Genomic DNA, 12,420 nt, shown 5'->3' with positions numbered 1-12,420 from the left:
GGGCTTGGAGCAACCTCATCTAATGGAAGGTGACCCTGCACACACAAGGGGTTTGTGTTGAGATGATCTTTAAGGTCTCTTTCAGCCCAAACCATTCTGTGATTCTTGACTGTATTATAAAACAGTCTTCACATTTATTCAAACATCTAAATTTCTTCAGATTTTAATACTTTAATTTAGTTATGGCTTTTCATTTTCTTTCTAAAATCCTTAATGTAGGATGTCACACAGTGTTTAGCATAAAAAAGAATAGGCATTACTGAGATTACAGGCTATAGTGGAAAGATGTTTGTCATCAGCTTCAATTAAAAATAACATTACTTTCAAACTTTAATAATATATTGCAAACTTCTACTTGATGTTAATACAGTATTTATTATATGTTTAGATGTTGGTAACGTGCAGTGGTTGGCTGAATATTTTTCATCCTGCACTTGCTGATTTACTGTAATAAATACAAAGCTTCTGTAACAGATATAATGCAGCAAGGCTCTGATCTGCATGGTGATACCTCCATTTGTCAGCAACACCAAGTTTTTATGGATTTGGCCTTAAATTGGTACTGGATTGTTTGCCTGTGAATGTTTAGTCAATAGAGAACAAATTGTGGATGTCAAATAACCTTCAGCTGCACAATCAGCCAGAAATGGCTGGATGAATGCAGCAGTGTCTGAAAGCTGCACTGCCCGAAATGGGGAACTGCCTGAGCTCCTTCTGCAGAGCAGCTCAGTGCTGGGGGCAGGTGCTGTGCCAGGGCAGAACCCCCTGCTTTTCCTTTTGCTGGGGCTGAATTCTGGGTCCTGTGCCAGGGCACGGCTGTGGGGCAGAACCCCCTGCTTTTCCTTTCTGGGGTTGAGTTCCAGGTCTTGTGCAAGGACACAGCTGTGGGGCAGAACCCCCAGCTTTTCTTTTTCTGGGGCTGAATTCCAGGTGCAGTGCCAGGGCAGGGCTGTAGGGCAGAACCCCATGCTTTTCCTCTTTCTGGGGTTGAGTTCCAGGTCCTGTTGCAGGGCAGAACCCTCCCTGCTCTTCGTCTTTCTGAGGCTGAGTTCCAGGTGCTGTTCCAGGGCACAGCTGTGGGGCAGAACCCCCTGCTTTTCCCTTTCTGGGGTTGAGTTCCAGGCCCTGTGCCAGGGCAGAGCTGTGGGGCAGAATTCTCTGCTTTTCCTCTTTTTAGGGTTGAATTCCAGGTGCTGTGCCAGGGCACAGCTGTGGGGCAGAACCCTCCCTGCTCTTCCTTTTTCTGAGGCTGAGTTCCAGGTGCTGTGCCAGGGCAGGGCTGTGGGGCAGAACCCCCTGCTTTTCCCTTTCTGGGGTTGAGTTCCAGGTCCTGTGCAAGGACACAGCTGTGGGGCAGAACCCCCTGCTTTTCTTTTTCTGGGGCTGAATTCCAGGTGCTGTTCCAGGGCAGGGCTTGGGCAGAACTCCAGCTTTTCCCTTTGAGGCTGAGTTCCAGGTGTGGGCAGAACTCCCTGCTTTTCCCTTTCTGGCGTGGAGTTCCAGATCCTGTGCCAGGGCGGGGCTGGGGGGGCAGAATTCTCTGCTTTTCCTCTTTTTACAGTTGAGTTCCAGGTGCTGTTCCAGGGCACAGCTGTGGGGCAGAACCCTCCCTGCTCTTCCTTTTTCTGATGCTGAATTCCAGGTGCAGGGCAGTGGGGCAGAACCCCCTGCTTTTCCCCTTTCTGGGGCTGAGTTCTCCTCACCACACACAGTTTAACACTCTGACAGGGGAGCTGTGACTGTCGGAGGCGTTTGGTGCCACTCTGAAAAAGAAGGTGGCAAGTGAGAAGTCAGGGGTCATTCTCTGCCCTCAAATAAAACAAGGAAAGTGTGTGACCAGTGAGCTTGAGCCATTTGGCCTGGTAAATAAAATGCTTGATGCTTGCAAATGCAAGTTTGAGAAAAGCAAGTAATTATTTTCTTCCTGGTTATTTTTTCCCCTCCAGTTTGATCTGCTGCTGTTGGATATCTGTGTGTAAGGGCAAATATTTCTTGGAAAAAAAGCAACCCCATTTCATAAGTCAGGAATTGCTTCTGTTTAACATGCTTATTCAAAAACCATAATCTGTTCCTTTGCTTCTGAGTGCCTCATGCAAACAGCTGGGGTTTATTGGGGGTTTATGTGGTTTAAATTGGGGTTTATTGTAAGAGTGGGGGGGTTGGTTTTCTTTTTTCATCAAATCCTGTTTGAGTAAAATAAAGAAAAGCTTTTAGCAGTCTGTGTGAACAGTCTGGTGGCAGGCTTAGATTATAAGTTTATGAAGTAGCATAATTGTGGCTCCAGAATGATGTCATGATAGATGAAAATTGGTGCTTATAGAAAATAGTAGAAAGTTATAGTAGAAACTCATACTCATAGAAATAAGTATTTTTCATACTTCTGTCTCAAGCAATGATAACAGCAAAAGAATGGTAGAAAATGACAGAAAATATGTATTTTTTTTGTATCCAAAAAGTTGATTGTACATATAGGTTTTTTTCTGCTCTGTTTTCATATATCAGCTCTGTTGGACTGAACTCTTGATGTCATATTTGACTCTTTAAATATCAAGCAGAAAGCTTTATGGCATTAATTTTATAAATAGACCTAGTACTCAAAAATAGTCTTATTGATAATCAGCTTTGTCTGTCTTAGTGCTGGAATGATCGCTACATGTTTGTGTAACTGGAAACTGTCATATATAAAATTCAACTCTTTTTGGAGCAATCTGTGGAACAGCATATAAATAACTAGTCAATAAGAAATGTGTGTTTTTCCTGTGTTTTCCTAGAATTGAAATTTTGCTGTGCAGTGGGTTAAGAGAAAGCTGTAGCTTTTTTCACTGGAGTTTCTCTTCCTGTATTGCAGCAGTTTGATGGTTCTCCTGTAAATTGATGAGTCTGCTCTGAAATGGATTTTGCTGCCCTTCTTTTGAGTTCTTCTCCCTGGTTAAGGCACCTGATGACGTTCACTGTGCTTTGCTGTAATGTCAGTGCTCCACAGGAGATGGGGATCCCTGTGTCTGACCTGGAGTGTCTCTGCAAAATCTGTGTTGCCAGCTAGGAATAAAGCTACTGATTTAATTGGCATCTATAACTCTGTCATCTGTAGTCTGTGAAAAACCACTAATAATCTGGGAAAAAACCACTATTTAAAATTGTTGGCCAGAAGAATTTCTTGTTAATATTTTAATTTAAAATTTTCCCAGTGCTATTCCCAAAGTTAAGAAATCGATAGGATTTTGGGGGGTTTCTTTAGACTTTTTGTTTATTTCTTGATGACTTAGGGCCCTAAATAGGGAATTGTGTCTTGTGTGAGGAGATGCAGAGCATTCTGTGCCTGCCGTGTGTCCCCGCTCCGGGTGCAGCGGGCGGGGCTCCAGCAGCACTGCCCAGCTCGGCCGTGTTTGCTCTGCCCCATCCCTGGTTAAACATTGATCCCTGCCCTGCCTGCAAATGGATGCCTTGCTTTGGGGCTGCCTTTAAGTTGATAGCAACTTACAATTTTCTTTTTCAGCTCTGTTATAAGCCTGGGGTGAGTTGGACCTAAATTCAAAGTGAAAATGAAGTGATAAATGACAAATTGGAAATGTATGGATGAGCCCATTTGCTGCCATTGACTCCAGTGCGTGTCCAGGTGGACTCTGATCTGTGCCATGGAGCCCGAGGGTACCTGTGCCTGGCAGACTGGGCTTGGGATCACACTTGTGTTTTGGGAAGTGTCTGTATGGCTTTTGTACAAATTGTACCTCTGAAGAAGAAAATAATTTCTTTGTAAACCTAATCACTTAAAAGAAAGGTGGTAGTTTATAGGGTGTCTCAGAAAATAAACTTTATTTCACTTCTAATGCAGGTGCATTTGAGGTGGTTGATGCTGACCTATAAAGCCTATTGTCCTCAAGTTTGTGCCTTGTCTCCCTGTAGTGGGGATGTGCTGAGGTCTGTCCTGAGCTGTATATGTAGCACAGGTGGTAAAACCACTTTAAACTTAGTAGAGAATCAAAAGAACAATGTTACTGCACAGTTGCAGTGATGGATGACCTGCAGTTGGGATCTTAAACTGCTTGTTATTTTGAATGCCTGCAGCTGGCCCTGACAGCTGCCAGAGCTCACTTGTGGAGGGGGTTGATTATTTAGTTATTTATTTATTACATTTTAGACATAACTGCCAGGCTGCAGAGAGGGGGGAATACTGTAAAAATGTAAATATTTAAATTTCATTTCCTTCTTGGTGACTCTACCCTCCCTCTTTCTGTTTGGGCAGGAAGATTTCAAAAGGATGAGTCTGTTCCCCAGCTGAAAGCACTTGAACATTCTGCTCTTGGGGTGTCCTCTTGCCCTTCCAACCTCAGCAGAAGCAACTCACACCTTCAGAAGAAGTACAGCTTGGTTGCTTTGCACTTTCTGATGGGAGCAGCAGCACAGCTGCTGCTGTCTCTCTGCTGAAGGAAGATGGAAAGGGAATTAAGTAAACAAGGAATGCTCGAGTCATCTTTGAGGGCAGGAGAGTTGAGTCTACAGTAGATTTAACTTTCAGGATTACTAACTGTAGAATGAAACAGTTTATTTGTGTGGTCTTCAAAAGAGTGTGTGCGTGGATGATGTCCAGCTTCCTCCTTGTTCAGTTGGATGTGTGTGAGGCTGCAGGGTGGTACCTGTGGGTGCAGGGCTGCCTGCTGGCCCTGGCACACAGCTCCCTGAGGCTCTGGTGCCTGCAGGAGTTTCCCTTGAGGAGCTGAAGCTGAGCTCAAGCCCAGCTCCTTGGGGCCAGCCCAGCTCGTGGTGGGTGTGGAGCAGGAGGTGCCCCAGTGGCTGCAGGCTCTGCACTGGACTGTGGGGAGTGGAAGCACAAGCAAACCCTTTCCCTTTGCAAGACTTCAGCAAGAGATCAAAGGCAACCCTTTAACCTTGGGAAGCGTTTTTCCTACCCAGACCTGGTTCCATGTGTGCTGTTTCATCCCTGGTTTTGATCCAGACACTCTCTGAACTCACTTAAAGCTTTGCTCTCAGTGTCTTTGCTGCTGAAAGATTCCTTTCATTTTCTGGAGAACACTCCTGTGCAGTTGGCTTTGAACTATCCACATAAGGATCTATCACATAAGGAACTAACCCTCCTCTCTGCTGGCCAGAAAAAACTATGTGTTTGTATTTAAAGTGATAAAAAAACCTCAAAATTAGGATTTTTTTAAAAAAGCTACATTTAAATTTTGTCAGTTCTACATCTGCATTTCTCTTCTATTCAGTACAGAGCTGAAGAGATTAGGTGCTGTATTTTGTAACACCATAAGCTCTTATAACCAGCAATCAGTAAAACATACCTGTGCTCTCAGAAGCTCCTTTTGTTTGTGTCTGCTCTTACTCTACGTCATCTGGTACCAAAAATAACTGACCCCATCTCAGTGGCATTGCCCAGCCAGTGTTTTACCACTGCAAGCTGTGGAGCTGACTCCAGCTGTTTGGGAGCATAAATGTTTGATGCTGAAGTTGTGTAGCCTTTGGAATGTTTTCACTACTTGAACGTGGTGGGAAGTGTTGGATGGGATACACAAACACCTCTGCTGGATCAATATTTTGTGTATCTAGTCTGTGCTATATAGAGGCTGTAACTGAAGTGATTCACTTTGCACAGCAGAGTTGGAACATGCCCACAAAATGCTTTTGCAGAACACACAGAGACTCATAGAGAAGAACATTTTTTTTCCCCAGTGCATTGCAGCAGGGAGATGTATTTTGTTCTGATTCATCAGTCTTTTCTTTCTATTTCATATTTGAATTCTGAGGTGTGCAAGTTGAAACTGCCACCTAGAGCAGAACTTGAGTTTGATATTGCACATGTACATAGGTTGGTGGTTGTAGGGGGTCTTTATAGCATCATAAAATGGTATAATACGGGGTTTTTTTCAATAATAAGCATGTTATAACAATGTTTGTAGGCTTCCTACTCTTCCTTCTTTTGTTGTACCACCAGATGAAAGGCTGATGTGGTAAATTATGGAAAACAAAGTGATGTATGTGCCCCCTTGAGGATTTTTACCTGCTGGAAATGAGGAGAGTTTGATCTTATAATCAATTTATTCTCTGTAGGTTGTGGTCATTTTCTGGAAAACTTCTCCAGATGTAATCTGGTTCATCTTTTGGTTAACATGCAGAACTGGATTGATGATGGCACCTAATTTTTAGCTCACAGGGTTTCTTTCCTGTGCTTTGCCCTTTCATAGCTGTTAGCTGAGCTGCTGTCTCTTTGCTTTCTTGGACCTCAGCCTGAGCACTTGGTGCTTTATTGCTCAGCCCTCACACACTTCCCAGGGGAAAAAAACCATCACCAGAATTATTTCTATTTCTTCCTTCATTGTATATACCAAATTGTGGCTTTCTTTGGAAGATTGTTTTCTGCAGAACTCCCTGCCACATTCCCTCTACTTCCCTAGAGATGTTTAATTAGAATTTGGTGTTACAGTTTAAAGAAAACCTACCTTCCTTTGTTCCTTACAGGACTGGCTAGTTTTCCTCATTATCATGGAGCAGAGCTAATGAATAAAGATATTTTAAAAAGTTAGCCCCAAACTTCAGCCTTGCAGAATGGGATGTCTGGGTAACTGTTAGTGACGTACCTTATCTTCTGCTTTATTTTTAGATGCTCTTCTACAACGGGTAGCAGAATTGGAAAAGGTCAATGCAGAATTTCTGCGCACAAAGCAGCAACTTGAGCAAGAATTTAATCAAAAGAGAGCAAAATTTAAGGAGTTATACCTGGCTAAGGAAGGTAAGTTCTTAGTTCTCTGAATTATTCTAAAATTTATTGAACTTCATCTTCAAATAATCCCTGTATGAAGCATAGTCTTTTAGACAGTTATAATAAGAATGTAAGAGATTCAATAGATGACTACTGAGCATTCTAGAATGAACTTTGGAATTAAATTTAAAGATTTGCCTCATGGAAAGGAGCAAAAGCAACTTGATGTCCATGCAGAAATACCACTAGTGAGTTTTAATACTGATTTCCTGAATTCAGGGTGTGCTCTCTGAGCAGGAGCTGATCTGCTAAATGGGAAGACATAGCCTGGATGCTGTGCTGTTTCTATTCTGTGGCCTTTTTTTTATGTAGCATTTATTTGTCTTAAATTTCCATCTGAGGTAGGCTGTAAGCAGGCAAACACTATAAAAGTTTTAATAACAGCCAAAGGCATCTATTTCAATAACAAAATTGATAGGAAAATTTAAATCATATGAGCTCAAATATCTGATGAAGGATCAGAGAGTAGAGATAGCTGTTCTGAGAGCCAGATTGATTTATCTAATTCTGATGATTTTCCTGTCTTTAACATATGAAAGCAGAGCCAAAACATAATGCATTAGGACTGCAGCTGCTGTATAAGCTTATGAGAGCAGAAATACAACAGGCATAATGAAGATTGGATCATACAGCAAGCCTATTTACTTGTGTTTCTAAGGCTGGATGAAAGGAAGTTTAAGATACAAGACACTACTGATGAGATCAGCAATAATTCTCCCATTTTGGTACAGTCAAAAAATACAAAATAAATTGTGATAGGGGAAGAAAAAACACCCCAACTTTCACAGCTACTGAAGTGAAAGGACACCAGAGGAGAATATACAAGCAATTACTTTTCTTTTTTTACCTCCCACCCCAAAGTTCTCCCCCTCCCTGTCTCTAAGACCCTCTCCTAAATGTTCATTGGGGCTGTTGGGACCCATCTTTAATACTGTCATTTGAAAACTAAGAATATTAATGCCACAAAGTCTTGGTTTTTTTACACAAGGATTAATGTCCTTTTAAGTATTTGATTAGCTCTGGGTTCTATATTCTCTGTCAGGATGAGAGCACCAGGATTGATTCAGCTTTTTGGCCCTGAGGGAATTACATGGATATAGCTTGGTGTTGGTTGTGTGCTGGCCAGATGTTTCTGCTAAAAGGGATTGCCATTGAAGCAGGCTATGTGGGCATAAAATACATATTTTATGTTAGTGCTTTTGGAATTAATTATGTAATATATGTCTTCCAGAGCTATTTCAGATTAGCTGAGAACTCAGGAGAATAATATGAAGTTAGTTTAATTTCTGTTTATATTTGCAACAATTAGAGAAATAGTGGCTGTACCATTGAATGTATCCCTTTTTTTTGTAGAAGCTCAGTTTTACCAAAGTCTTTGGTAAAGAGCAAATTAGGCAGTGTATTTTTCTTTTCTCCAAAATGGTCACAGAGCGTTTCTGTTCAAGAAATAGGAAGTGTTCCATCCAAACTGAGAACCAAGTTGTTCCCAGAAATGGGGGGAAAACTGTTTTCCAGTCTGTTCATGCCTTTTCCAGATTCATTACCAGAGTGAGTTAAATAGTAAGAACTGATGAAAAGCACAGTATATTGATCCTAGTTATATCCAGTGTCTGCTTTGTGTCTGCATCCATAAGATGCTTTAATAAAAGGCAAGGGCAAGCAAAGTCAAGAAAAAGCATTCCCTGAAGAGACCTGCCAACATTTGTTCAGTCATTACAGGTAGATGTTTTAATACCAGCGCTCCCTTCGCTCCCTTCTGCTCTTTGCCATAGCAACAGGGGCTACCCTTCAGGTTGAACTCATGAATGCAGCTAAATGTGTGCAATGCTCCTTTCAGAGGACCTGAAAAGGCAGAATGCAGTGCTGCAGGCAGCCCAGGATGACCTGGGCCAGCTGCGCACGCAGCTGATGGAGGCCCACGCTGAGATGGAGAACATCAAGGCCATCGCCACCGTGTCAGAGACCACCAAGCAGGAGGCCATCGATGAGGTCAAGAGGCAGTGGCAAGAAGAAGTGGCTTCCCTCCAGGCCATCATGAAAGGTAACAGCCAGGCAAGCTGTGCTGAGATCAGCCACCCTGATTTTATAAGGATTTGTGCCTGCTCTTCCTCAGAGTATGGGTAATTGGTATGGCTTGGGAAAGCTGCAGAAGGGCTGGATGAAGTGCAGTTCTCAGGGTTGTGAAAAGGAGCTTGATGGGTTTTTTATTGTCAGCTTGAGGACAGAATTTAGAATTCATGGCCATGGGAACCTCATGTATATGCAAAGCTTTTTTGTGGGACTATGAATGTGATACTTCATCCTTCCACAAAGATAAGTATGATGCCTGTAATTTGACAAGTCTGCAAACAGCTTTAAGCTGCCAGCATGATTCTCTTTTTTCCTTCTGTGTGAACACAGTTCTGCTCTCACACAGTCAAGTGTCCCTCCAGTACTCACATGGGCCTTCCCCCAGGGTGTTGACTGCACATGCTGCTCTCTCAGTCCTGGGTGGTTTTTTTTTAATAGTTCTCATCTATTCCTTGTTATATTTGCACATTGCACAGCTGTTGACATTTCTGAGACAAAGGAAATGAACACAAGGATATGAACTGGGAACAGACTATTGCCACAAATGTGTTTTCTTAAAGGTTCACAGACAGGATCACACTACCCTGAGCCTAGAGCCTGTCAGCTGTGGGCAGTTTTTCCATCACCTCATTGTGCTTTTCACCCAGAACAGACAAACCTTCATGTATATTGAGTACACAAATGTCTGTTTATTTATGATCTACACAGATATATGAGCCTAGATGAGGGCTCAGCTGTGCCAGCTGCTGTCCCTGTGTAAACAGGCAGCTCCTGAGCTGAGATGGGTGGTGTGAATCCTGGGGAAATGGAAACTATGAGAAGTTTGAGTTTCTTTGCATTTTGGAGTACCTTTTTAAGGCTCTAGTAATTTGTTTCAATGATGTACTTGTGTGCTGCTAAACAGGATATTAGTCATGTACATTACCTTGAAATTAGGAATTGCACAGTTTTGGGGGATTGTTTCTCTCTGCTCTGTTGATAGTACTAATTGAAATTTAGTTTCAGTTCTTTTACTTATGTATTTGGGTTTTGGGGCAGGAGTCTGAGGGAAGGCAGAGTTGTCCTAGTTTTGATTAATTATAGTAAATCATTGAGTGGTTGGAGATGGACTTCCTAAAGCCCTGTTCTTTAACTTACATTGAAAAGAAGTTTTGAAAATGCTGTTTTCTAGAGACTGTCCGTGACTATGAGCTGCAGTATCACCACAGGATGGAGCAGGAGCGAGCTCAGTGGAGCCAGTACCGCGAGAACATGGAGCGGGAAATTGCAGAGCTCAGGAGGAGACTGTCAGAGGGCCAGGAGGAGGAAAACCTGGAAAATGAAATGAAAAAGGTACATTGGAAAGGAGCTCCTCAGTTTCTGTTTGAGGATAGGCCCCTGGGGTCAGGCAGGGGTTCATTGCTGTGGCTGCTGTAATTCCTCAGCAGTTCACAGAGCCTGGTGCTGCCAGCCTTTGTTCATGGAAGTCATCATGACCTAATCCATTTAAAGCCTTAAAAGCTTTGTTCCTAATTATGTGCATTCAGTGAGAGAATTGCACCTGAGAAGATGGTAAAGTTTAGCCTTCAGCTTGTAAAAACAGGCAGCCTTGTCAAGGCACTTGTCATGATGTCAAATGAGCTCAAGTAAAACCACCTTTAGATTTTTCTGGGTTGGCTGCAGTTTTATAAAGTTTTCTTTACTCTTCTTTACTTTTGCTTCTTTTTCCAGCTCTTAAAAACTTAAAGTGCCCATTAAAATCTCAGAATTTCTAAGCTGTCTTTCCTCTTTCTCTAAAGTAAGCCATGTTTGTGCATCACAGTTCTGCTGCCTCCCTATGAAGTACAGAACCTTGCTGTCACAAAACAACAGGCTCTAGGTGGTGAAAAATAATTGCTCTGGAGTATGGACAGATATTGTTGTAGTTATTCAAAGATCTGACACTAAGAAAAGTTCATAGATGAAGTAGATTGAAGTGCCTTGTCTTGAGTTTGAATTTTCTTTTTATTTTTTGTTGAGGTTGAAAATTTAATGTGTTTCAGACAGGAAGGAAATTGAACCTGTCATGATAGATCAGTGCTTTATAAAAATCTTTGTGTATCTTATTATAATAACTTGAATTTTCATGAATTTCTCATCTCAGCAGGCTTACCTTAGTCTTCAAGGTGTTCTAACACAAATTTAAAGTAGTGACTGAAATTCAATAAAGTAGGTTAACACCTGGTAATCTGCCACATCACTGCCTGTCCCTGTTCCTGCTTGCTGTCTGCAGAAGAAATGCAGTATGGAATACCACAAACATTCCACCTGAGAAACATTTTAGCGATTTTTACAGTGTTGTAGCAAGCAATCAGTGTTAGTGTTGCAAAAAGGAATTCTTTTTCTGAGACTTAGGAAGAGGTTGCTGACTATTGCTAGTTGTAGTTGCATTATTGCTGTGGGACTTTTCTTCATGGAGCCCTGATTTCAAAGGTAAAAGTCAGGATAAAGCCTGTTCTAATCCCACTGCCATTGTAAGACATTTACTGTTTTTAAGAAAAGGTTTTAGTCTTAAGGACAAAAAGACTTTGGTTGAAACTGAATGGAGGTTCAAAACTGGATCAGTGAGTCTTGTAGAAACAACCCAGAAGATGCAGAGTTCACAATGTAAACGTTCTGGCACTGCACTCCCAACTACCTGCCAATAAGCACTTCCAGAGAACAATCTCTTTCAACTGATTCATATTTTTAATCTGAAATTACTGATTGTGTAAGTTGAAATTGCAAGCTGCTGACATGACAGCACAGCTCACCTAAACTCAGTGGCTTCAGCAGAGAAGTTCAGCTTAGCAGATAAATAGCATTTTCAACTATAGTTCTTTAAAAGGGAATTAAATATCCCTAAAGGAAAAGGTGATCAGTTCATTAATCTAGGTGATCAGTTTATTAATCTCTGGTAATAGGAGTTTGGAAAGCTTTCTAGCCTGTAAATCAGAGGAACATGTACCTTATGTAATAGGAGGGGGAGGGGGAAATCTGGTTTTCAGAGTGCAGCTTGAAATAATTGCTTAAACTGCTTTGCATGAGGTTTTAATCTTCTTTGTTATTATTAAACCTGTGAGGTTTTTCCTCAAGGAGACTAAGAATTAGATCAAAATTAGGAAGAGGACATTCAATTTTACCTAAAAACAAACAAGCAAATCCCAAGCCCATAAAAAGGTTTGCTTGGGCAGCAAAATAATGAATATTCATGTGTCAGCAGCCAGTGTGAAAAGAGGAACTTTCTTGATCATTTGGGATGTGTTATTTGAAGACTTGTGATCAATTCCTCATGCAAAATGGCATTTGCAGCCAGCAATGCTTATACTCCATCTTTATGTGTTCTTTTGTCAGAAAGAGCTTGTCTGGTGGAACACATGCTCTTGTTTGCTTCTCCATGTAAATACATTTCAGGCTGCAAATTGCTAATTTCTGTGGAGAATTTGTCTGTTCTGTGATTTTGTATCATAAACCAATGATTTCTAAGAAATCATTTTCTAAGAAAACCTTGCAACTTTGTCTTCCTAATCTCCTTTTCCAACTCAAAAAAGGTGGATACCTTGACCTAATGATTAATCACC

The 12,420-nt window shown here is 41.6% G+C and overlaps 1 protein-coding gene across 1 annotated transcript in view; it reads left to right on the top strand.

The window, feature by feature from the left end:
* Positions 1-12,420, top strand: part of RABEP1 (rabaptin, RAB GTPase binding effector protein 1) — a 45,464-nt gene that overhangs the window by 12,103 nt on the left and 20,941 nt on the right. The window contains exons 2-4 of the mRNA XM_064729423.1: positions 6,614-6,742; positions 8,610-8,813; positions 10,014-10,174. Of these exons, the coding sequence (XP_064585493.1) occupies positions 6,614-6,742; positions 8,610-8,813; positions 10,014-10,174 (494 nt within the window). The remainder of the gene's footprint in view (positions 1-6,613; positions 6,743-8,609; positions 8,814-10,013; positions 10,175-12,420) is intronic.

The sequence above is a fragment of the Zonotrichia leucophrys genome, chromosome 19, assembly GCF_028769735.1.
Source record: "Zonotrichia leucophrys gambelii isolate GWCS_2022_RI chromosome 19, RI_Zleu_2.0, whole genome shotgun sequence".
NCBI classification, from domain to species: Eukaryota; Metazoa; Chordata; class Aves; order Passeriformes; family Passerellidae; genus Zonotrichia; species Zonotrichia leucophrys.
Note: the sequence above shows the minus strand (reverse complement) of the source record. Positions and strands in the feature narration are given on the sequence as shown.